The following is a 26,874-nucleotide window of genomic DNA, read 5'->3' on the forward strand; positions in this document are numbered from 1 at the left end:
TCCTGTTAGTTCAACATTTATTAATGAGATTCAACACTTTTGACCCAGACAATGTCAAACACTAGAAAAATGAGTCAACATATACATGTTTACAGAGCAAAATATTTCTCAATTCCCAAGATTTATCTCACAAAGTATGGCATGAAACTAATCACAGTATTAAGTATTCAAGTAAAATTCTGTTTTTAAATAGCTGCACATGGATAAAACTGGGACCCAGCCTCCAGAGAGGCAAGCCCAAGGGACTCAATTTGAAGGTTGTGATATCACAATCACAAAATAGGCTTGTTTATATTGTGCGTCTGATCTTTTTCACTAGGTCCCAAAGAACAAATATACAGAAACAAGCGCTCTCTGTGGGGTCATGTTTAAAGACCCCTCAGATGGGAAAAGACACAGATGAACTTTGGCACTTTCAGTGGGCGCCACTAGCTGGAGGGAATAAGTGGTTTTCAAGGGGATAGGATTATCAGGCTGACATTTGATTACTGCCAAGAACTCCTGGTAAATGCCCAGAAAATGTATCTTCTTCACAGCAGGTGTTCAACAGACTGAAACTATGTCTCATACACACAGAAGCCAGTGTGTCCCTCTTGGTGTGAGGGGTTGTAACCTTTTAGCAGCCTTGCAGTAAATCCTTTTGATTCGCAGGCTATACTGTCTCAGCAGAGATACTCAGACACAGGGCACTGTTTTTGTGTTTATCCACAGGCACTGGAATTTCATACAATAACTGTTCTAACCCACCCCAATTCATTGGAATATATAAAATACTTTAAACTCACAAATATATATATAGCAGTGACAGGATTTGGTTCACAGGTTGTGGTTCATCAACACTTGCCCTTACAAGTCTGTGTATATATCTTCAAAAATTCCACCCATCACATATCTTATTGAATAATAACAAAGGTTCATTAAAAACACTTCTTAGCTGGGCATGGTGGTGTAGGAGCAAGAGTTTCAAGTTGAACTTGAACTATATGAAACCCAAACTCAAGAAAAACCCCTAAAAATCCAAAAAAAAAAATGATTTGGTGGAAACATGCCTATAGTAGCAACTATTTGGGAGACTACGGCAGGAGGATCATTTGAGCCCAGGAGTTTAAGGCCAATAAGAGCTGTTTAAAAAAAACAAACAAAAAACCCTAAATATTGTCTTCCTATAGCCCCAAACCATTTTTCTAAGTAAGATGTTCTTTCATGTTAACTTATTTTCAGTGGTGATTAATCCCATGGCCTCCAGCATGCTAAGTATATTTTACCAATACCCACCCCATTAATTTTATTTTTATTTTCCAAGACAGGGTTTCTCTGTGGCTTTGGAGGCTGTTGTTCTGGAACTAGCTCTTGTAGACCAGGCTGGTCTTGAACTCACAGAGATCCTCTGCCTCTTACTCCCGAGGGCTGGGATTAAAGGCATGTGCTACCAATGCCCAGCTCTACCCCATTATTTTAATCACAAAAAATTGATTATGTTTATTGTAACAAATGTCTGGGCCAGTGATATACACAGTGAGTCAAACATGCACATAAAAGTAAAAATTTGCCAAACCCACTGGCTGACCCTGTTTAAAGATGTACTTGAAATGACTTATATTCATATCTTAGCATGTATATTCATTTACAAAATAAAGGCAGAGCACTTATATTAATTGAAAAAGATGGACACAAATCTTAAAAATATTGGGGCTAGCAAGATGACTCTGCAGTTAAGCACAGTGGCTGCATTTTCAGAGGACCAGGGTTCACTTCCCAGCACCCACATGGTGGCTTACAACCATCTGTAACTCAGCTCTTCATGATCTGATGCCCTGTTAAGGCCTCTGAAGGTACCAGCATGCATGCACACAGTCATACATGCAGGTAAAAAAACCCACATCCATAATAAAATAATGATTTTAGTTAGCAAATGCAATAGAAACCAACTGCACACTATAGAAGAAAGAGAAGGGCAGAAACAGACGAACATGTCGAGCTGTGGCTCTTGTCACTTGGGCAGGGTCCCTAGGAGGCAGATTTCTACTTCTTGTGCACAGGGACCTTTAAAACCATGAAGTCCTTATTCGAAGCTCCCAGTGGCTTGGGACTTAGTAGTGTTTAGGAATCACTGCAGCCAGCTCTGTTATCGTCCATGTTATCTCATTGCCAGAGCATCCATAGAGTATGTGAGCGACCTCTGTACACAAGGAGGGGCAGGGAACAGGGAGCTCCATTGCTGCCTATGGGGAATAAACAGCTTCTAGGTAGATGGGAGGCTTGTTGACAAGAACCTAGAATTTTCCTCATTTAAGTCATTTCAAAGTGAGACCAACACCAGTTATGGGGAGCTTGTGTGTGTGGTGTGTGTGTGTGTGTGTGTGTGTGTGTGTGTGATGCACTTGTGGAGGTCAGAGGACAACTTTATGGAGTTGGTTATCTCTTCCCACCTTTATGTGAATTCCAGAGATAGAACTCAGGACTCAGGTCACCAGGCTTGTCCAGCAAAGCTTTACTCACTAAGCTGTCTTGCAGGTCCCTGTGTGGTTTTTTGTTTGTTTTCTTTTTGAATCATGAACCATAAGTGCTTTTACTAGGGCAAAGGTGCCTGGGATTCATGGCTTCACCTCTCTTCCACAGGGGACTGGCAATTGTGGAAATCATTTTTCATAGTGATGAAAGTATTTTTTCTCTTCTGGAACTTTAGCAGAAGCTGTACCCAGTGACAGAAAACCTGACTCAGTTATAGGCAGGTGAACAGATGGACACAGGGTTTCTTCCCTCCACAAAGCTACCACCCAAGTTCAAAGCAGGGCAGGGTGGTACCATTCATAGTCAAAAGTGTTCAGCAGCATTTTCATTATTTGTGAAGTCTTTTCACTTCCTTGAGGCCCACAATGTCCTTTGAGCCGAGCATGACTCTCTACAACTGGGACATGGTCTCCTGAACAGAACGTCCAGGCAGCAGAAGTGCCCAGCACAGGAAACAGCTGAGAGTCCATGCTTCCCACTGGCCTGGCCTGGTGGTGCAGGCCTGTCAGGAAACTGAGGCAGGACAGTAAAAAGCTCAAGGCCAGCCAGTGTAACTTACCAAGACTCTGCCTCAAAAGTTAAAATGAAAACAAAAACCCGTTGGGGATAGTTCATCGGTGGAGCCATGCTAGTACACACAGGCCATTGGTTAAACTCCTGGGGGGGAAAAAAAAGCCATGCTTTCCATCCTACCAAACCACCTCTGAGGACTTTTGCCCCCATCATGGGTTGATTTTCTAAGAGAAATAAAATGAAGCATAAGCTCTAAGTTTAGGGAAATGATGACTTCCATTTACCCAGGTGTGGTAGAGCACACCTGCAATCACAGCACTTGGGAGGCTGAAACAGGAGAACTGTAAGTTCGAAGCCAACCTAGACTACTTAGTAAGACCCTATCTCATAAAACCAAACCAAATGAAGATGAACAAAAACAAACCAACTCTGCTCTCAGCAATTAAGAAAGCAGCCCAGAGCTGGATGGTGGTGGTGCATGCCTTTAATCCCAGCACTTGGGAAGCAGAGGCACGAAGATCTCTGAGTTTGAGGCCAGCCTGGTCTATAGACTGATTTCCAGGTTAGCCAGGCTATACAAAGAAACCCTGTCTTGAAAAAAAAAAAAGGTAGCCCAAAAACATTTGACATGGTACAGGCAATCCTGAGCCATTTAGAAAGAAGTCTTAGGAAATCAAAGCCTTTGCCACAACCCCTCTGAACAGGTAACTGCTGATCACCAAGCTGACAGATGCCCAGTCCTGGATGTGAACCACCCCCATCCAACTGTCTATCACTCCAGCATTTCTTTCCCCTGCATTGTGGGCCCAAGCTGGGCCGTCCCATGGGTACTGGGGAGCCACTGCCCACACAGTGACTACACTTTGTGAAGGGCAGGGACATGTGAACACTCACACTGTACCTTGTCCTGAGGCAGTGGGGTTGTGCTGAGGTCCCAGTACTGGCTAGGGCCCACAGCCACAGGTATATGGCATTCATTGGTCCCTAGTTAGATAAGGGAAGGGCTAGGATTTGCATCTACGATGTGAATTTTTTAAAATTCATAATTCTGATTACCTGCTTGTTTATTTTAAAAATGTCCCTACAGATCTAAGTAGCTTTATTATTTTTAAAGAGGTGAAGAACCCTACAAGCCTCCATAACACACATACTTGACCTCCAGATACTCGTCAATACCATACTTGGACCCTTCTCGCCCAAGGCCAGACTGCTTCACCCCACCAAAGGGACACTCCACTGAAGAGATCAGTCCTTCATTCACGCCAACCATGCCCACCTCCAGCTGCTCTGCCACTCTCCAGATCTGGGCTGGGTCTTGAGAGTAAAAGTACCCTAGCAGAGGAACAAAAGGACACATACAGCATGAGGAATTATCATGAAGGTCACATGTGCCTGACTCTGAGGCTGTCTGGTCGTATGGACCTGGGGTTCTCCTGCTTGCAGGAAAAGCCTCAGGTTGGTTTTGTCCACATTTCCATCCTAAGAACCTTGGGCACCACATTGGGTTTCTGTTTCTACCAGGACTTTATAACCGTGAACTTCTGGGCTCTTGTTTCCTGCTCTTCAATCCATCCTCCTTTAGATATCTGTTCAAACCTCGAGGTCAGTCTCAGTTGTCTCTAAAACAAGGCCACATTTCTTAGTGGGCAACCAATCCTGCTGCTCTCTCACCCCCACAAGTGTGGCTTCAGTCAGCCCGTTCAGCTTACTCCTGACTCCAGTTGATAGTCACTGTCTCTAAACTCATCCATCCAGTTCAGAGTCATCCCACTCATTATCATGCTGCATCTGAACTTGCCTCTCTGACTTTTTTAATCTCTGCACAGTCAGCGTCTTACTTATCACTTAGGACCTGAGGTAAGGCATGGCTTCCTCCTCATCACACCACTGAAAAAGGAAGAAGTGAGTGTTGATCTTGAAGAAGCCATGGGCTACATGTTGCTCCAGCATCATGACAACTGGGTATGTGACATATTCAACTCCATAGCATGCTTGTCTTCCTCTCTTTATAAACAGTTTGCATTATATCCACAAAGGAGTCTCTAGAGAGCTACCGCTGTATCTTATGTGTGTCTCTACACATTTGATTTTAGCCAAAAGGCTGAAAAATTACATATGTCTGCAATGGTAGCTTGCGAGTCCAGCTTCCAAGACTACCTCCAGGGCTCAGGTCAGAAGCCACAGCATAGAGAAAGGAGTTTAGGATATTTCTAATCTGAAGGAATAACTCACACATGTGCTGTTCAAGTCATGGACTCTATTCTTCTGTCGATTTTTCTGTCCTCTAATTTTCTTCTAAGTTCTAATTCTTTCTAGTTCTCTCTTGTTTCAATTCTCTCTACTTCTGTGTTCACCTAGCTTTAAAAATATTTTTAAAAGGGGTTTAAAGCAATAAAAAATGTTACAAAAGTCACATCTCATTGGTCATAGCACATTTCTTGGGTGAGCAATAAGGGCCGAGACATATACCATGACAACACAAAATTTCAAGGTTGCTGGTGTAAGACTTTGACCAGATGCTGGGGCCACAGGGCTCAGAGAGGCAAGCTGCAAGACATATTTCTTTTATCAGCTATATTTGGCAAGTGAGGAATTGGCCTGATTTTTTTAGGCTACTTTGAGTTAATAACCTTGGTTAAACACTGTGACTCTGATCTTGTGTATAACTATAAAATTTTCCACTTAAGATCCATTTACAGAAACATTTAGTCTAGTTGAACTTGTTTTGAGGTAAAAATGAGCTAATTGTGTGTAGCTTGTCTTAGATTGAGGAGAAATTTTTTTTTTCTGATATTAATCTGAGTAAAAGGAACCAAGCAAGCTTTTAAGTGTCTTACAGTCCTCATGGGACAATAGAACTATTTATAAAGCATATCCTAGGGGCTGGAGAGATGGCTCAGAGGTTAAGAGCACTGACTGCTCTTCCAGAGGTCCTGAGTTCAATTCCCAGCAACCACATGATGGCTCACAACCATCCATTATGAGATCTGGTGCCCTCTTCTGGTGTGCAGATATACATGGAAGCAGAATGTTGTATACATAATAAATAAATAAAATCTTAAAAAAACAAAAACAACAAAAAAGAGATATCTTCTGGAAACTAATTTCAAATAAAAAAACATATCCTAATATTTTTCTATATATAAAAATTAGACATTAAATGAGAAGGCATCTTCTTGACCATCCATGGATATATGTGCCCATAAGATTGAGATGCAATCATAAGATTACATATACATATCACATGAGATTACACACTACAGGGCAGGTATTGGGGAACACCATAGCTGCTTTTGCACATGTGTGAAACTATAGACAGGAGCAACAGTTTCCAGAGTCAGTAGTTCCATAGGTCTCGACTGTATGGGATTCTCCTCCAGAGAATGATTCTCCAACAGAGAATCATTCCTTTGGTGAGTTGACATCTGAACACTAGTTATCACCTGCTGTGTACTTCCATGGCCCTTGATACCTCTGTACCCCACAGTTCTGCATTTACATCCAGGGCTAATGCGTCATCATCTCCTCAGTATCATCTCCAAACTGCAAGAACAGCAGTCACCTAGGATGATCAAACACACACACACACACACACACACACACACACACACACACACACACACTATTAACTTCTCATCTCTAGACACTGAGTGTGACTCTGCTGATGAGGCTTCTTCAGGATATCAGTGCCAGAAAAATGTGGAAAAAAGCACTGAGCATTATGCCTCTGGGAAACTGTGTGTGACTCTCCATCTAGAAGAATCTGCACCCTTCCTCATTGTTTACCACCCTCATTTCTAGCCAGAACACTCTACATCTGTGTCACAGGACACAGGAGAAAAGGATGATGCTTGCAGAAAGAAACAAAGCATACACATTGTTTAAGTTTGCTAGGCAAGGTGGTGAATGCCTTTAATTCCAGGCAGGGAGATTTCTGGAGTTCAAGGCCAGTCTGGTCTATATAGAGTTCCGGACAACCCAGGGTTACTTAGAAAGAGCTTGTCTCAAAAAACGAAAGAAAACAAACATAAACTCAAGAGCAATGCTTAAAAGGCAGCAGCTGGCCTTTACTTGAGGAAATGACTGTTGTGGCTGCCGACAGACACCTACCTGCTAATCCAACATCAGCTGCATTTGCGATGGCAATGGCCTCTTCTTCTTTATCAAACCTGCCAGAGTTAAAGTAGGTTATAAGCAAAATCTGTATAGTGAAGAATAAAGACAACCAGCTTTATTGTGTCCTGATTCATTTCCTAAACAATGACAAGAAGCAGATCAGAGCTGCAAAGTGATCCAAGGGGATGGAATACAAATGCAGACATGTCAACTTAGCCATCTTAAAGACATGGTAAATCAATGTGGCCCACCTGTTCTAAGAGAAACGGAAAGGCAGACCAACTTGGCAGAGGCGCTGTCAAACAGAACCTTTTAAAAAAAGGGCTACAAAAAAAAAAAAAACAGAAAGAAAAAAGGACTACTGGGTGATGGAGTGTTGGCTTATTGGTTAAGAGTACCTGTTGCTCTTACAGAGGACCTGGGTTTGATTCCCAGTATCCACATGGTGGTAATTCCAGTGCCTGAGATCTAAGTCCTTCCAGGCCCTGGATCCAAGTAGACAAAGGAATATTTTCAGAGCACTGGCCTGAGAATTATCCAAGGAAACTATTATTTACTTGTTAAGGTGGGATAATAGATCACATGAGGTCAAAGTTCATTTCCTACAGACTGCTAGGATAGAGCCCTTGAAGGTATGCTCCATTAGGGAAAAAAAAGTAAGTTTAGAGGCAGCATGAAACTAAAGGAAGGAGTTTGATGAATTTGTGCTTGACATTGGGTATGATGTATGCCTATTACTCAACACTTGGGAAGCTAAGGCAAGAGGTTGAGAGTCCAAGGCAAACCTGGGTTACAAAGACAAAACACAAACACCAAAACTGGGACTAGGGACTGGGGAAATACCTGGTTCTATTAGCGAAGTGTTGAGTTTGACCCTCAGAACCCATGTGAAAACCCAGTTGTGGTGGTCTGTGCTTGTAATCCCAGGTTTTGGGAAACAGATGCAGAAGTAACCCTGGAATTGCTAGCTAACCAGTCCACTCTAACTGGGGAGCCCTAGATTCCAGTGAGAGACCCTGTCTCAATATCTAAGGCAGACAGCTCCCAAGAAACAACATCCAGGGGTGATCTACAACCCCAAAATCAAACCCAAAATATCACAAACTCAACTTTGCTATTCAACAGATGCAGTGCAACTCAGACTACAGCTGCTCAGCCCTCCCACCCTACCCTTGAAACAGCACAGGGTTCTCTCTTAGGTCAGCTTGCCATTTCTAGTCTTCTCCTTCCTCCCACCATGAGGCAACGTACTTGACAACTGGCGCCAGGGGCCCAAAGGTCTCTTCAGTGATGCAGAGCATGTCCTTGGTGACATTGCTGAGCAGGGTGGGCTCAAAAAAATTTCCCCCTCTTTGGTGTCGCTTCCCGCCTGTCACAACCTCGGCCCCTTTGGCAACTGCGTCATTCACATGCTTCTCTACCTGTGAGATGAGAAGAAGGGCACCGGGACTTTTTCCAAATTTACAATCTCTTAAAATGTTAAACAGCAAAAGCTATAATTTCTTATCATTTCTTTTTCTGTTTCCCTATAAAATAGGCCTGCAAGGTGGCTTAGCATGTAAGCCTGACAATCAATGTTCAATTCCTGGGACCCACGTGGTGGAAGGGAGAGAACCAACTCTGGAAAGGCCATTGCTTCTCTGAGCTTTGCCTTCACTGCAAGCTGGCCTGGCTGTACTTTCTTAGATTCACTTGTCTACTTTCATCTGGGCGGAAGGGATGTTTAGAGACATCTCCAATACAAAGGCATTACTTAGCTATGGCAGATGGTCTGTCTCAGAAATGTGTCCTTAGCTGACTTCACTACTGAATAAACATCATATAGTATTTTGATACAAATCCAGATGGTCTAGCATGCTGCATACCTAGCCTATATGGAGTGTGTGTAGGCTATATAGGGTACAGCCTATTGCTCCAAAGGCAATGGTGAACAAAACAACTCAAGATCAAATCAAGCCTAAGGGAAAGCCCACAGTCAAAAGACATTACAGGGAATCCGGAGAGATGGCTCAGTGGTTAAGAGCACTTACTGCTCTTGCAGAAGACTCAAGTTTGGTTCCTAGCATCCATGTTGAGTAGCCTACAACTGCCTATAACTCTAGCAAAACTATTTGGTTTTGGTCATAGTACAAGTTTTTTACATCCTTTTTTTAGTTATAAAAGTTTTGCTTGCTGGGCGCACGCCTTTAATCCCAGCACTCAGGAGGCAGAGGCAGGCCGATCTCTGTGAGTTCGAAGCCAGCCTGGTTTACCAGAGCTAGTTCCAGGAAAGCCTCCAAAGCTACACAGAGAAAACCTGGCTCCAAAAAAATAAAACAAAACAAAACAAAAAGGGGGGGAGCTGGGAGGAAGGTAGTGAGGGAGGAGGAGATAAGAACTAAGTATAATAAAATACATGTATGAAAACACCAAGATGAAACCCTTAATTTGAATGATAATTTGAACAAATTAAGATATCTAAAACCAGGCTGGTGAGGTGGGTCAGAAGGAAAATGTGCCGGCTGCCAACCCTGAGAACCTGAGTTCTGTCCCTGGGACCCACATGGTGAAAGAAAGAAGGACTCTTCTGTGGCACACGTGTGTCCTGCTCCCCCCTACTCATGCTCAGATACACACCAAGTAAGTAAATGTATTAAGAATGAAGGTAAAGCCCCAGAAACACTCGTGTAACAAAGAACAATCCCCCTGCCAGTCACCCAGATTGTGATGTTCAACAAACAATTCCTTCCTAAAGTAGCTTCCCTTTGCCACCCAACCTGCAGGATGCCTGTGGGATGCCTGCGGTTCTATGTGCCTTTTCTGGGTGCCTTTGTTAGAATTCTTCTGGAAGGATATCAAGAGAAAAGCTTTCTATGACAGAAAACTTAGGGAGGGCAGAAGACCTAATGGGCCGGATCTCAGGTTCTCAGGTGGAGCCAGGAAGTGCATGTCCAGACACCATCATTCCACCATACACATTGATAGTGGTAGGAATCCTCCCCCGCCCTTTTTAAACCTTTTTGCATTTCTCCATTACTTCCAAAACAGCCTTGCTGGGAACCTTATGAAAATGCTTTTATTTAACTTAGCTTTTGATACTGACATTACAAAATTTCCTTAATGCAGATAATAAGACCAACTTACCTTTTCTACTGCTTTCTCATTAATTAATGGGCCCTGAGTTATTCCTTCCTCAAATCCATTACCCACACGCAGGCTTTTCTGCATTGCTTCTGCAAACTTCTTTACAAAGGAATCATAGATACCCCGTTGTACTAAGAATCTGTTTGCACAAACACAAGTCTAGAAAGAAGACAGAACAAATTCACAGTTTTTCAGCATTGGCTGATCCAAGAAATATAAGACACCCCTTCCGGAAATGGTTTTCATGAGTTCAGCCTTCTGTGTTCTTCCCAGGTGGGCTTGGCCCCAGGGATAAATGCACTGAGTGAAAACACTTATCCTGTTCTTCCCTCAGCTGTACACATCTAGAGCTAAACATATAAGCAAGAATAAATAGCTGTGTGAATAAAACCCAAATAACCAGAAAACCAGCCATTCATTATACTATTAGAAAGCAAATAGGGTAAAGAGCAAAGGCTGCAATGTTCCTGAGGCATAGGGACTTGGCAGCAAAGCCCAGGATAGAAGGAGGGAGGTCAAACAATCACTCATAGCCTCCCGTTCAGTCCTTCCAAGTGTTTTGATGAATCTGTGATTTCAAAAATGGATACAAGGCCTTTCTTTTGGGGATCAGCAGTTATTACTGCTCTTGTAGGAAAACCTGAGTTTGGGCCCAGCATCCATTGTTGGCCAGTTCAACAGCTGCCTGTAACTAGGTCTATAAGATCTGATTCCCTCTTCCTCTTCTAGCCACATGTGGACATACATTTACACACATAATTAAAAATAATAATTTAAAAAATGACTGGGGATAAAGTTTTGTGATAGATTGCTTGCCTGGTATATATAGGTCATGGGTTCTATTCCTAGTACCACCAAAAAACAACAAAAGAAAAAAAATTAGGAGGGGACCTGGAAAGGTGGCCCAGAGGTCACGAGTATTTACACAGGACCCAGGTTCAGTTCCTGGCACCCACATGGAAGTTCACAACAGTTCCAGGGGCTCAGATGTCTTCTGATGGCCTCCAAGGGCACTGGACACAAACATAGTCTGCATACATGCAGGCAAGAAAACATGCTTATAGAACAAAATAATTAATCTTTTTTGAAAGCTCATAAACGTGCAACTTTAGAAAGAGTTTGTTGGATGAGTATCTGTGAATAAAAAATAAAATCTTTTTTTAAGGGACCTTCTTCCGTGTCAGGTTAAATTATTGAGACTCTGACTTATTATAAGTCTAGTTAGACTTTATATTTTAAAATGATAAAATATAACCATCCTATAGGTAATGTAGTTATCATTGATAAATTTGTTTTTCCTTATTGTGTTTTCCTAGTAGAAATAATATATGTATAATTGTGTCCTATCTGTTTTTATTGGTTTAACATAGGTCCAAAGCCATAGATTTGTAGTAGAACTCTGCTGACATTTTGTGTTTCCTTAAAAAATTTTCTAATTCTGTAAAACAACAACAACAAATAAACAACAACAACAAAACTATTTAGGTTATGTGAAAAGGGAAAATTAATTACCAAGTGTCAAACCAAGGAAGAAAAGTTATAAAGAACAGTTTTCATCACCAGCTTCCCTTTTCACACATTAACTTTTGAGGCTATTTATTTCAGGAAAGCATTTCAGCAGCTCACTAGGCTGGACATAGCAGTACACACCTTCCAATTCCAGGAGGGCTGTTTCCCAGATGGCCTGTGCTACAGAGCAAGTTCAGTGCTAGGTTGGGCTATAAGGGGGAGCTCCTGTCTATAAAAATAAAGCCAATGATCTTTGGTTTATTGACTGCACTTTTAGGGGCCCAGTTGTCTAAGAGTATGTCTTAAGTAGCCAGCTTCTGGCAGTGGCTTGGGCAACAGCATGGAAATAGGAACCTTGGCTCCTAGCTCTGGGACTTTGAGGAATACCCAAGTCACTCATATATATATATATATATATATATATATATATATATATATATATATATATCTTTCAGTTTCAAGGTTTATATCAGCAGTTTTGAAGGTGCCTGTCAGATCTGACATCCAGGATTTCCTAGGCAAGCATAAGCTTTCCCAGTCCCTCAGGACAACTAAGTAGGATACCCATGTGTAGGTCATGGACCTACACATGTGGGTATTCATACACACATACTACACACATATACATAAATAAAGGTGTGCAATTCTCAAAACTCTGAAGCAAAAGACTATCTCTTACTTCTCTTTGGACTATCCAAGCCTCACTAGTGCCTGAGAGAAACTACTCATTAAATACTTACTCACAGATGAGTACATGAATCAACAAAGGAACCATGGAGAGGCCAGGCCATGGTGGTGCTAGGGTCTTTGTAAAACACACACACTTACTTTGTAAAACACACACACTTACCCTCATCCCAATCCTAAAACATTCTGCATGACTCACCTGCCCAGCATTCCTAAACTTGGATGCCATTGCTCCTGCGACAGCCTGGTCCACATTGGCACTGTCAAAGACAATGAATGGAGCAAGGCCACCCAGCTCCATGGAGACTCGCTTCACAGAATTTGCTGCATGGTGCAGCAGGACCTGCAGGGGTGCAGCAGGAGGAGAATACTGTGAGCATCCACATCAACTTACAGGTGTTACAGTACCTTCCTCCCTGATGTCTTGGGTGCCCAAAGCCTGGCCACCAGCTGGTGACCTGACTGAGAGGTGACCTGATCAGGAGCTCATAGCTGAGTGGGCTATTCATAGGGATGGGGCCTAGCTCAAGAAGCAGGTCACAGGGAAATGGGTTTGGAGGATGTGTCTGGTCCTGGACCTTTCTTTTCTCTTTGCTTCCCGGCCACCATAAGGTGAGCAGCTCTTCTCCATCAGTGCCTCCTGCCATGATGCTTCTGCCCCGTTATAGGGCTAAGAGCAATGGAGCCAACTGACCATGGGCTGAAGTCTAAACCAGGAACCAAAACATCCCTCAAATCATCCCCTTTAAGTCATTTTTTTCTCATGAATTTTGTAACAACAGAAAACTAGCATACAAGTCTGCTAAACCCTTTTTTTTTAAAAAAAACAAATTGTTTTAAAAAATTTTAAAATTGGAAATTTGTTTTATAAAATTACCCAATAATGAAAAAAATTAATGTGTACACAAGGTCACATTACTTTAGATATATAAGAAAAGTGAGACATGAGAATATATTATTTTATAATTTATAATATATACATACTTTGAGAATTCCATACATCATACAATGTATTCTAGAGATTACAGATTCTTATTTCATTAGATTTGATTTTTATTATGAAGGTAGTAGGAAACTAAAAGCAAATATTTACAGGAGGTGAGGAAGGAGTCAGTGACATTGGGAGAGGGAACAATGCCAAAGGTAAACAATGCCAACACTATCTTGAGTTTTGAACCAATTTAAAACTTATATGACAGGCCATGTGTGGTGGTACATTCATTTAGTCCCAGCACTTGGGAGGCAGAGACAAGTTTGTCTCTGCCCCACTATGCAGGTCAGTCTGGTCTACATAGCAAGTTCCTGGACAACCAAGATGTAGACCCCGTTTCTAATAAAACAAAACGAAAACATAAAATAGCATTAGAACAACACTTGTCTGATGTCACATACCTTTCCTGTTGCCGTTGAACCAGTAAAGGAAATTTTGGACACCAGTGGATCAGTACATAGTGCCTCTCCCACTTCCTTGGCTTTGGTTCTAGAGCAGGGAATGACATTATAGACCCCTGGGGGGATTCCCGCCTGGTTTGCAAGCTTTAAAGAGAAATAGCAAACACACTCTAACAAGGACTGAACTGGAAAACAAAACAAACAATCAGAAATAAACATGTTTAGCCCAGAAGACAATGTAAAATATAATCTTGCCTTGGAACAGAATAAAAACATACTGACAAGAACCAGACGTGGTGATGCATGTCTACAACCCCAAACTTTGGGAGGTAGAGGTAGGAGGATCACTAGCTCAAGGTCATTCTGCCTTACATAGTGAGTTCAAGGCCAGCCTGGGCTATAGGAGAACCTATGCCCCCCAAAATACATATTATGGGCTGGATAGTAGCTTGGTAGTTATAAGCATGTACAGTTCTTTCAGAGAACCTGAGTTTAGTTCCCATCACCCATAGCTTACCACTTTCCAGCTCCAGGGTATCCAATGCCCTTTCTGGTTTGGGTAAAGACCTACACACATGCATGCACACACACACACACACACACACACACACACACACACACACACACACACACAAATAAATGTGAAAATTAATATATATATTTACATTAATATCAGAACCAATAAAAACCTTATTTCAGTTCCATATATACATGTATTATATGTATGACTGTACACACACACACACACACACACACACACACACACACACACACACACACCTGCTAAGGAATAAACCCACAGTCTCATTCTACTAAAAACAACTCTATACTAAGCTACACTCCCAACCCCCTAAATAAATACACATATATAAACTAAATGTCTCCCATGAAGTATCGCTAAATACAGATCCACCTCCTGTTCAGTCCACCAGCAGCCCTGGTTTTTCATGATTCTGAGACTAATCTCAAGGAACTTTTTGGCTGACTGTAGACTGACTGACAGTTTACCCTATAGACCTGGTAAAGTGTGGAAAGGGTGTTTACAAATGACTCACCAGAGCTGATCGGGGCAAAGCTGCTCACTAGCTCCTTGTGGGGCAGAGTTGAAGAAAGGAAAGCTAGACAGGAGGAACTCAGCAGCAGTGAGGGTGGGGTGGCAGTGGGATGGAGTGACCCCCAACCCCAGCCACCTGACCTGGGAACCTGGGCCTGTCCATGGCAGGACTCTGGATCAGGTTTGTCCTGAATTTGTTATACTTCTGACCCAGAGTCTCCATTTGTAGCCTTCATTGGCCTCAAACTCCTGTCTCAGCCTCTCTAGCTCTGAGATTACTGGAGCAGTTTGCAAGGTTTTTAATCTCACTAGTCTCATAAAAACAATAGCCATGAAGCCAATATCTTTGTATGTTAATCAAAAAATTTTAAACAAACCAACAAACAAAAATAAAACCAAGCCAGCAATGAGGCAGCAAACCCAAATATCAGGACATTGTTTATGAGAACACCAGGGAACCAAGTTTTTCCACAGAAATTAGAAATTAGCTGCCAATGGACTGAGACAGATGCTCTGCACACAGCAGGAGACACAGGCAGAGGACATTGCAAAAACGCTTCTTCCTGTCCCTGAGAAGCATCCACACGGGCACCGGTTGGTTCTTCACTGAGACTCACCTGTGCCAAGGCCAGGGCAGAGTAGGGTGTGTCTTCCGCAGGTTTCACCACCACAGTGCAGCCAGCTGCCAGAGCGGCCCCCACTTTCCGGGTGATCATGGCACTAGGAAAATTCCACTGGAAGAGCAGAGGAAGGATGTTAAGTGTGGGGACTGCTTCAGGATCCAAAACAAGGCCTGGCAGAGCCAATCCCAATTCCATTGCACAACTGACTGGCAAACCTGTTTGCTGCTGTGCGGGTGAGCGCTCAGAACACCTGGCTCTGGTCAGTTTGAGGGACTCAGAAGGTCAAGGTTCACAGAAGCAGTCTGGGAGTCTGATACAGTACAAAACTATCTAAACCAATGTGTTCCGTGAGGTTATTTTGTAAGATAGTTTCTGTCACAACTTTGCATCTCTGCAGTTGCCTCATAAAAATTGGCTCACAAACAGATTCCATATGAATAAATAATAAAACTGTATTTATAAACACAAGGACTGAGCTAGATTTGTTCTGAGGCTCTTAAAAATATTGGTGATGTGACTTTGAAAGTAGCTAATGACTTACTTCCTTTCATACACATATTTATAGGGAATAGATATCTATGAATCTATATTAATTCCACTTATTTGTGTATATGTGTATATATGTGTGAGGTATGTGTGTATGTGCCTGAGGAAGCCAGAAAAAGGCACTGCATCTGCTGGAGCTGGAGTTACAGGCAGTTGTGAGCCATCTGATATGGGTACTGGGAACCAAACTTGGGACTTCTGGAAGAGCAGCCAGTGCTCCTAACCATTGAGCCATCGCTCCAGTGCCACAGTAACTTATTTTATCAAGATCTCAAATAGTGTGTATTGTGTCTCAGGTAGTGTTGTAAACACTTTGAAATTCTAGTGAACTAAATCCTTATGATACCTCAATGAGCTCATGTTATTACTATCCCCATTTACAGATTTGGGGAAACTGAGGCAGCCAAGATCACTTGACCAGCAATAGTGAACTTCAGGGCAGGCTTCATTAGTCCAGGTAGCAAGGAGAACTCTATTTAAAACTGTTCTGAACAGGGGAGGCTAGCAGCCTTGAAACCAGCCGGCAAACCCTGGAGAGACGTTGGCACCAGGCCCCTCCAGGAAGGGCTGGTGAGAGGAATCTGGTGCCAGCAGTGTACTGCAAACCCATCAGGGCAGAGGCAGCATCGTAATTCATAGCCCCTGGCCTTCCCAGCCCTGTGCCTGCCCATGGAAGAACAAATATTTTGCTATTGATGATAATCACAAAGCAAACCTATTTCTTTAATGATGGTATAAATAAAAAAGAGAAAATGTCCCCTTTGAAGTCCATTAAAAATGACAAAATCTCAAAGGTCTTTTCAGAGGAGCCTGGTAATACTAGGATAGAGTCTCTGTGCCAAGTCAGAAAAGCATCTGCAGGTCACCCTGTTTTTGAAGGCATCAGAAAGTGTACTCCCATTTATGCTACTACGTCTGACACTGTCACAGAGAATGTGGAAACATACCTCTACATCCAGGGAAGGAATCAGGAAACCAAAGACAGGTGACAAAGCTAGCAAGATGGCCACACCTGTTCACTGGGAAGGAGATGCAATTTCCCAGTGCCCTACCCAGGCTCCCACCCTGGATTGTGCTGGTCTTGCTACATACCGGTGTGATGATTGCGGCCACACCAATGGGCTGCTTGAGGACCAGCCCCCGTTTATCCTTGGCAGAGGTATAGATGATGTCTCCATAAATACGACGAGCTTCCTCTGAGAACCATTCTAGGAAAAGGGCTGAATACAGAACTTCTCCCTGGGCCTCTTTCAGTGGCTTTCCCTAAATCAAACCAGAAAAGGTCATGTACATACATATACATAAATAAATAATAGCATAAATCATAGAAAATAAATAAGAAACTGGAATACTTAAAAATCATTGTTTATATAGCTCCAAACAAACCTACTTCCTAAATATTGATTTTTGTTATTTTTAGTTGTGTGTATCTTTGGGGCTGTATGTGCACATGAGTACAGGTGTCCACAGAGATCAGAGGCATTGAATCCCTGGAGCTGGAATTATAGGCAGTTGTGGTCTGCCTGATGTGAGTTTGGGGAACTGAATTTGGGCGTTCTGCAAGAGTAGCTCACGCTCTCAATTGCTGAGCCATTTCCTCAGCCCCCTCCCCAATCTACTTTTTTGCAAATTAGCAACAAATATATTAGAGCACATAAACTTTGTTTTAGCAAATGTGCTTCTGAGCACTGTGATGACTCAGTCCCTTTGTCATCAAAGGATTGTATGTTAAGCTGCAGAACAATAGTTAGGGGAAGCCAGGTGTTCTCCCAAGCTCTGGTCTGACCACTCCAAGACTCTTCCTCATGGCAGCAAGCTAGTGAACTCACACTCTCAGCAGTTATGATCTTGGCAAGGTCGTCCTTATTTTCCATCATTAAGTCATACCATTTACGAAGTAATGAACTCCTCTCCTAGAAAAGAAATGAGACAGAGAAGCAATGAACTGGGAAGTGAAAGAAAGATGACTCAGCAACCTTCACCCTCCTAAAGCACCAGCTATGTGTGCAGTCTCACATTTAGTGGAACAGTTCACATTTAAGTGTCAACTTTACCAGGCTATGGATGCTTCAGTAGCTGGCAAAAACACTTTTGGGTTTGTGTATGGGTGCTTTTTCCAGAAGTGATGAGCAATGGCAGAGAAAGGTAATGATGGAAGGGAATGAATTGGAGCAGGTTATAATGACACACATCACCATGAAACCAAGGAGGAAGCTGAGGCAGGAGATAAGCCTGTACCAATTCAATGGCGGATATATATCCAAGGACAGTGGTTTGGGGGTGGTGGTCTATGCCTCTAATTCCAGCACTCAGAAGGTAGACAATCTCTGTGAGTTCAAGGCCAGCCTGGTCTACATTGTGGGTTCCAGAACAGCTAGGAATACACAGTGGGGAAAAAAGTGTGTGTGTGTGTGTGTGTGTGTGTGTGTACACGCATGTGTGCACAATCATGCATGTGTATGTTTGGGTACAGACACCAAAACACACCTAGAAAACTCCATCTGAATAGGAAAATGGCATCTATAAAACATATAGGTAAAATCCTGCCTCCCCAAAAAGGAGCCACTGCTGTACCACTTTGGTTTTAGACATCTTGACTTTAGTTCTAAGACAGGACATTCATCTTTGGTAAGCTCCCCAGCAGCTGTAGACTGCTGACAGAGATACCCATCTGTTCATGATGAAGCTATGTCCTAATAGCCCACTGGTAGTTAGCAACATCCTAAAGTGAAAGTACTCCTAACACTAGTGACCAATGGAGCAGCCTAGTTCAGTGACATGGTAGAAAGTCAAGAACTGACTTCTTCCTCCCATAGCAAGTCATCTGGAAGCCATGGCTTGCTGTGTGGCCTGGCATCAAAAGGGAGACTCACCGCACATGGCTAGTCCAAGGAAAGATCAAACGCCTCATTCCACTGAATATGCACTGCTCTTAAACTATCATAAAGTGGAAAAATTCTAACTTGACTCACAATTCGAAGATTGCCTGTGTGGACATGCAAAAATTCAGATAGGGTTTCAGAAAGGCAGAAGAGTGGATGGCCACACGTGGCTCCCATCCTGGATCCTTCACTAGACCCACCTAGTCTCTTCATTCACAATACAACTCACAAGTCTACCTCAGAGGATCTTCAAAAGACTAAACACATTTTTTAGGAAGCACCAGTGGGTAGCCTTCAGTTATCCACAGCCTTATTCTCTGAACTTGTGACAGCTACCAGAGATGGCAAAGGGACTTTGCTAATGTGATCATGCATGGATCGCCAGGTGGGCCCAGGGCAACCATGAGAGTGATGGTAACAGGACACAGTGCCAGATTCAGAAGATCTGATGTAACCAGAAAACCAAATGTCAGAGGGACAACAGGCCATAGGTCAAGGCTTATGGGAAACTTCTAGAACCTGGAAAAGATGGGGGAGCAAATTGTGCCCTAGAGCTCAAAGAGGGCCAAAAACATGCCAACCCACTTTAGACCTTTGACTTTCAAAACTATGAGAGAAAACTCACATTGCCACAAGTTGCTAAGTTTGAGGAGATTTTTTTGTAGCAATCTAGGAAACTAGTACATTAGCATTTGAGGTTGTCAGTAAATATTAGTTCCCTTCCTCTCATGCTGTTACAGTTTGAATCTGAAGTGTCCTCACAAGCTCATGTGTATTCACCTGGTACCTAGATGGTAGCACTGTCTTGGAAAGCTGTGGACCTTTTAAGAGGTGCAGCTGGGCTGGAGGACATGGGTCTCAGTGGAGGGGGGAGGGCTTGAGCATTACTGCCTAGTCCTATTTCTAGGGCTGCTATTTTTTCTGGTGGAGGTCCTCCATGTGGCCCAGCCACCATGGATTGTAAACCATGCCTTTCCCACCATAATGACCCAAATCCCCCTGAATGGGGAGCCAAATACAATTCTTCCTCCCTTAATTGATTCTGCCAGGCATTTTTTCACATTTTTTAAAAAGATTTCATTTATTTATTATGTATACAACATTCTGCTTCCATGTATATCTACACACCAGAAGAGGGCACCAGATCTCATAACGGATGGTTGTGAGCCACCATGTGGTTGCTGGGAATTGAACTCAGGATCTCTGGAAAAACAGCTCACCAGCTGTTAACCTCTGAGCCATCACTCCAGCCCCTCTGCCAGGCATTTTGCCATCTGGACAATTAACACGTCCTCTAGTTTACCAGGAGGAAAAAGGTCATGAACACATGAAAGGAAAGATGTGAGGCTGGAGACAAGGTGTGTGGACCAGTTCTTCTGCTTCGGGGAGGGAGGATAATGGGAGTCTGGGTGATGGACAGGCCCAGAAGCAGAAGTTACACAGGAGCTAGACCTTCGAGAACACATCGGTTGTGGTGGTGGGAGGTGAGTGGGCTTCAGTAAGGGATGTAGTTCAGACTTGGAGACACCAAGTACAGACTCAGGGGGACAAGGAAGGAGAGTCTCATTCCCTGCTTTGTCCTCCACTGCTTCCTTCAGGAAATATGCAGGACTTCTCCCTCAGTAACATTCCAGCACCCAGGAACACCTTCTTCAGGAATGAAGTTCCCCTAAGAAGTCCAAGGCTATTGTAATCTTGGAGCCAAATCCATGAGGACAAGCTGATATTGGACTTTGTGTGTGTGTGTGTGTGTGTGCGTGTGTGTGTGTGTGTGTGTGTGTGTGTGTGTGTGTGTGTGTGTGTGTGTGTGTGTGTGTGTGTGAATCAACAACTGGTTCAACTTGTTATTTTAACTTCTTTTATTAATTGTTATTATAGATTCAAATGGTAAGCTTATTTTTAATATTGTATCTATTTTATTAAGTCTTTGGGAATTTCAGTGCATTTTGATCATATTGTCCCAGGCCCAGCTAACTTTGTGTTCTTTTTGTTTGTTTGTTTGTTTGTTTACCTAGCAAGTCCAATCTGTGCTTCCCATATATTCTTGGATGTGTGGCTTTCCGCTGGAGTGTGGCTGAGTTACCAGGGGTAAAACCCTCATAGGAAACCAACTCACCTTCTCCCAACAACTGTGTTAATCACAATAGCTTTGTGGTTAGGGATGGGTATGAAAGTCCCATCTTCCCTCTCTGCTGGGATTTAGTCTAGCCTGAGCTTGATAGGGCTTGTGCATGTACTCACAATTGCTCTAACTTTGTGTATGTAGCTGTCTTGCTGTGTTTGAGAGACACCATTTCCTGGTATTCATCCTCCAGCTATGGCTTTTACAGTCTTTCTGCTCCCTCTTCTGAAATGATCCCTGAGCTTTGGTAGGAGGAGGATGCAATATAGATGTCCTGGCTAGGGCTGAGCATTCCACAGTCTTTTTTCTCTGTTCCTTGGCCACTTGCTGGTCTCTGTGTTAATCACTATCTACTGAAAATAGAAGCTTCTCTGATTAGTGTTGAAAGATGTATTAATCTATGGGTAGAAGACAAAGTCATTAGGAAACAGTTTAATACTATGTCCATGTAGCAGAATAACAGAAGTAGGTTCTCCCAGAGGCTCTTGGCCTGACAATGGTGCCAGGTATGGTATGGAGTGGGACTTAAATTCAATCAGAGAGTGGTTGACTATGCCCGTGATGTTCATGCCACTACTTGTACATGGGCATGTCTTGCCAGGCCAACTGTTATTGTAGCCTGTAGGGTTCACAGCTGGCTGAAACTGAGAATTACTTTTCTCCTGGTAACGTGCTATCTTAGGGTTTCTATTGTTCTATCAAAACAGCATGACCAAGAACTTGGGGAGGAAAGGGTTTATTTTCATCTTACAGTCCCTCATCAAAGGAAATTAGGGCATGAACTGAGGTAGAAACCGAACACAAGAGCTGATGAAGAGGCCAGTGAGGAGTGCTGTTAACTGGCTTGCTCCTTGTGGTTTTCTCAGCCTACCCTCTTATCCATCCTAGGACCACATGCCCAGGGGTGGCACCACCTACAGTGGGCTAGGCCCTTCCACATCAATCATAAAAATACCCTATAGGCCAGTCTTACGGACATATTTCTTGATTAAGATTCCTTCTTCCCAGATGACCCACCTTGGGTCAAGTTGACATAAAATTAACCAGTACAATTGGCCCCTTGTCAACTTCACACACAAACACACCAATTACACCACACATTCTCTTTCTTGTTCTCTGGATATCATGCTAATATACATTTCACAATGCAAAACATTGCTTCTTCTAAAAGTTCCACAGTCTGTAGAAACTCAACACTTTAAGAGTTCAGTTTCCTTAAAATATCCGGTCTCTCTGAAACATAGAAACTCTCCCTGAAATATCCCAACTCTCTCTGAAATACCCAAAGTTTCTCTAAATATCCAAAATCTCTGTAAAAGTTCAAAGTCTCTTAACTGGAAGCTCCCATAAAACCAAAAACAAGTTCAAGACTTCTTATTACAAGAGGGAAGGACTAGGCATAGCTCCAATCAGATCAGAGCAAAAGCAAAGTCCAGCTTTGTAAAGAAAGCTCAGTGTCAGGCATCTATCTGGAGCTCATGAGCTTGGGCTTGGCAGCGGCACTTCTCCTGCTCTCCTAGCCACAGCACACAAAGCTTATTTCACAGGCTCAGGTTGGCTCCACACCACAGCTGCTGCTCTCCTTGGTGGCCATCCCATCATCGTATCTGCATCTCCAAAATGCTGAGTTGTCCTGATATGAATGGGCTGCACCTTCACCAATAGCTTCTCCGGGCCTTTCTTTGGAGACTCCAGCCCTGCTACACAGCATCAAGCTTCAGCTTCTCTCAATGCCTTATGCCTTCAAAACCAGTACCACCTAGATAACCCTAATACATTACCAAAGCTGACTTCCAGCATGAGATGCAGCCTCATCCAACTCTGGACCACCATCTCTGTGTGCTGACCCTGAGGAAATACTCACGGAAGATTTCATCTCACTGTTGCTGCTCTCTCTCTCTCTCTCTCTCTCTCTCTCTCTCTCTCTCTGTGTGTGTGTGTGTGTCTGTCTGTCTGTCTGTCTGTGTCTCTCGTTTTTTGAGACAGGGTCTCTTTGTCTAGCCTTGGCTGCCCTGGAACATGCTCTGCAAAGCTTCAAACTCACAGAGCATGTGACACTCTGCCCAGCTTGCTGGTCTCTTTTTAATCATCACTAATCTCTCTGCTCCTTATGACCAGCATTGATTGTCCCAGCAAAGCAAAAATTTTTCTCTAGTAGCTCTCAATTCAAAATACCACACAAATGGCTTTGCTAGAGTCCTTAAAGGACTTTTAAAACTTCCCCCTGGAATTGCACAAGCCAGGCCTCCATCGTTTGCATTGCTTTCAACATAACTTTGCAAACTCCTACAGAATAGCCCAGTGAGTTCTGAGCACTATCCAAAGTTTCAGTGGTACCACAATCCTCCCCAAAACACATGGTCAGGCCTGTCACAGCATATTTGTATCTGCTACCAATTTCTGCCTCAGGGTTTTTATTGCTGTGCTAAAACACCATGACCTTTTGCAGCAGCTTTGGAAAGAACGAGCTTATTCCATCCTATACTTCTGCATTACAGTCAATCATCAAAGAAAGTTAGGGCAAAAATTGGAGGCAGGAACCTGGAGGCAGGAACCGATGCAGAGACCATGGAGGGAGGAGTGCTGCTGACTAGCTTGCTCTTCATGGTTTGTTCAGCCTACTTTCTTATATACCCAAGGAACACCCACTCAGGGCTAGCACCACCCACAATCTCATATCAATCAAGAATGCCCCACAGGCTTGCCTACAGGCCAATCATATTATTATTAAGATTCCCCTTCCCCAGATGACCCTACTTGTGTCAAGTTAACAAAGAGTCTATCAGCACACGCACAATGCACTGGCCAGCACTATGACAGATCTAGCCAGTAGAGATGAAGCTTCTAGATCAGTACCAGCTTGATACCTATGTCCTATGACTCAAATATATGGTGTCTTCAGTAATGGGTCTTACCATCAAGTTCTAGGAGGCAACCAATAGCACTGGCAATGACTTCTCTTAACAGGTCTGTCTCTAACACTGCCCTCCTACAGTCTCTCATCAGCATCAGGACTGGAGAATTCCTGTCATTGCACTCAAAGTAAACCCGGAAGTCCTGGATGTTCCACAGGTCTCAACTGAAGCCATCTCTTCATCCCCCTACCTCTGTGATGGCTTCCTGCATTCCTTCCTAGTTCGTGGTCCACTATGGGCCACAAGGGCCTCTTTGCTGTTCTGGAAGCCAAGTAGCCATGTTCCTGAGTTGTTCAGGATTTTCCCTTACCCCTCTTAGTCCTTATATCCTTAGGAAGGCTGACCTTGATGTTATAGGAGGAAATGTGTCCCTCCTAGAGTGAGGTGTTGAAGTCTCTAACCACCTTATCAGTGCCTCAGAATGAGACTGTGCTTTAAGACAAAGTTTAAAGAGGTGATTAAGTTTAGCTAGGCCTTAAATCAACAGCTGGCCCCAGAAGAACGTGATGGTGACAGAACCAAGATCAATGTCTACAAGCTCGGGAGGGAGGTCTCAGAAAAAAACAGGCCTGCCACTATCTTGACCCGTCTTAGGATTTCCATTTTTCAACAAAACACCATGACCAAAAAGCAACTTGGGGAGGAAAGGGTTTATTTGTCTTACACTTCCATAACACTGTTCATCATTGAAGGAAGTCAGGACAGGAATTCAAAACAGGGCAGAGACCTGGAAGCAGGAGCTGATGCAAAGGCCATGGAAGGGTGCTGCTTACTGGCTTGTTCCCCATGGCTGGCTCTGCCTGCTTTCTTACAGAACCTAAGACCACCATCCCAGGGATGGCACCATCCACCATGGACTGGGCCCTTTCCTGTCAATCCTAATTAAGAAGATGCCTTATAGACTTGCCTATGACCTGATCTTACGGAGGCATTTTCTTAATTGGGCTCCCTCCTCTCAGATGATTTTATGTGTCAAGTTGACATAATGCTAGGCAGCACAACCTGTGGCTTCTAGCCTCCAGAATTGCAGGGAGAAACAATTCTGTCACTTAAGCCACCCAAACAGTGTACTTTGCTGTGACATCCTCACAAACCTGCACACATGATCACACTCTGTTCTTCACCTTGCCCTTCCCTCTGACCTCTGACCTCTGGGCCCACATCTGCCCTTTACCCCCCCCCCCATTATTCATCACCTCCAGCACACTTCTTGCTGAGGTAGGGGTTTATTGTTTGCAGCTTAGATTCCCCCAAACACACATTTCATACGAACCCTATAAGGGGCTGGATCTTTTTTTTTTTAAGACTTATTTATTTTTTATTTTATGTATATGAGCATTTGCCTGCACCTACGTCTGTGTACCTGCTGAGTACCTGAGATTCCCTGGAACTGGCATTACAGACTGTTAAGAGTCACCATGGGAGGACTGAGAACAGAACCCAGAAATTCTGCAAGAGCAGCAAGTGCATCTTAATTGCTGAACCATATTTCCAGCTGCCTCCCCAACCTTTTTCCTTTGACTCCTCATTACAAACAACCCCGGAAGTATGTGACAGGTAGCTGGTGTTCAGTAACTACCTGCTGGTGGGTGGATGTTAAGACTGATGCTTGTACCCCTAGGCACCTATCTTCAGAGAGAATATGGATGATAGGAAGCTGTGAGTTCACGGAGTTGGCTGCAGGTATAATATCATAAATGAAGGAGGAAGAGCATTTCTAAAGTAGTTTTCTGTCTTACTGTCTATCCTCCATTGTCCATCCATCTCTGTTAGTAAGTGGCAACCTTTGCCCATTAAGACCGAAAATCAGAGATTGCACCTGCTTTTCCCTCCACTGAACAAAGCTTACATATACATCCCTTCTCAGTGTCCTTGACACAACTCCTACACACACAGCTCCGCATGCAGCCTACGCATACAGATACACAGCCCTTACATACAGCTCCCATATACAGTCATCTTTCCCTCCCTACACACACACACACACACACACACACACACACACACACACACACACACACACACAGAGGCTAACATTATTCAGCTCACTTTTATTATGCACCCCTGTCCATCTCTCTTACTTGAGATTTGAAAACAGGGGATCTGACATTGCAATGGGCACCGACCCCAAGCTCCAAACTTATTTGTCTCTTTGTTGTTGCTCTGGCTTTCTGCACTGTGTACCCGGAGAACTGGAGTGGGGGTATCACAGGCTGGTTTCACTTTGGGTATCTGTTTCCCACTAGGCCGGGAGCCTGCACCAGACGCGCTCTCACCTTGACCGAGACCCCTTTCCAGCTGCAGAAGGCATCGTGGGCGGCGCGCACAGCGGCGCGGGCCTCGGGCACCCCGCAGTCGGCCACGGTGCCCAGCGTGGCGCCGCTGGCCGGGTCGTGCACCGGGAAGGTGGCGGGGGCCGGGAGCCAGCGGCCTCCCACGAAGCTGTCCCCGCGGAGTAGGTCGGCCGGGAGGCCAGCTGGGCCGCGGGCATAGCTGCGACGCTGAGCTTCGGAGGACGCCGGGCGGAGGCGGCGGCCGGCAGGCGGCAGCGCCAGACGCGCGGCCCAGAAACTCCGCAGCAGAAAGCGGGTCCCCATGGCCCCGCAGTGGCGGCGACAGAGGCAAGGGACTAGCAAGCGAGCGCGCAGAAGCTCAGGGGTCGGGGGGTGAAGCGGGATCGCGGCGGCGGGGACGCGCAGGGCGGCGGGCACGGCGGCGGTGGTGGCGGGGACTCCGAGAGCGCCCCCTCCCTGCGCTCCTGGAGCTGCGTGGTCCTGAGCCGGCCGGCCTGTGCTCCCTGCGCGCCCTTCTCAGGACCTGCGAAGGGAGAAGACTCCTAGTAAGATGAACTTGTGCACTTAAGTCCCCTTTCCCGGTGCTC

The 26,874-nt window shown here is 44.1% G+C and overlaps 2 protein-coding genes across 7 annotated transcripts in view; one reads left to right on the top strand and one right to left on the bottom strand.

Annotated features, from left to right (window-relative positions):
- On the bottom strand, positions 1 to 26,708 carry Aldh5a1 (aldehyde dehydrogenase 5 family member A1). Its single transcript, XM_027409328.2, has 10 exons — positions 26,270 to 26,708; positions 17,904 to 17,987; positions 17,167 to 17,337; positions 15,523 to 15,639; positions 13,852 to 13,995; positions 12,659 to 12,802; positions 10,264 to 10,422; positions 8,392 to 8,561; positions 7,135 to 7,193; positions 1 to 4,356 (listed from the first exon to the last, which is right to left on the bottom strand). The coding sequence occupies exons 1-10, from the start codon at positions 26,588 to 26,590 to the stop codon at positions 4,151 to 4,153; spliced, it is 1,575 nt and encodes a 524-aa protein (XP_027265129.1). The 5' UTR covers positions 26,591 to 26,708; the 3' UTR covers positions 1 to 4,150.
- Positions 26,707 to 26,874, top strand: part of Gpld1 (glycosylphosphatidylinositol specific phospholipase D1) — a 58,538-nt gene continuing 58,370 nt past the window's right edge. For 3 of the 6 annotated variants that reach the window (XM_027409320.2, XM_027409324.2, XM_027409327.2), the window contains exon 1: positions 26,707 to 26,832. The gene's annotated coding sequence lies outside the window, so the exon portion shown is untranslated. The remainder of the gene's footprint in view (positions 26,833 to 26,874) is intronic. The other 3 variants (XM_027409321.2, XM_027409325.2, XM_027409326.2) reach the window with 1 other exon arrangement.

Source organism: Cricetulus griseus, chromosome 3, assembly GCF_003668045.3.
Source record: "Cricetulus griseus strain 17A/GY chromosome 3, alternate assembly CriGri-PICRH-1.0, whole genome shotgun sequence".
Classification (NCBI taxonomy): domain Eukaryota; kingdom Metazoa; phylum Chordata; class Mammalia; order Rodentia; family Cricetidae; genus Cricetulus; species Cricetulus griseus.

Coding starts and splice junctions, on each gene's coding strand:
- Aldh5a1 (XM_027409328.2), bottom strand. CDS start 26,590: ATGGGGACCCGCTTTCTGCTGCGGAGTTTCTGGGCCGCGCGTCTGGCG. Junction 17,338..17,903: donor AGATCATAACTGCTGAGAGT/GTGAGTTCACTA, acceptor GGTTTGATTTAG/GGAAAGCCACTGAAAGAGGC. Junction 15,640..17,166: donor TGGCCGCAATCATCACACCG/GTATGTAGCAAG, acceptor CTGCTCTTCCAG/TGGAATTTTCCTAGTGCCAT.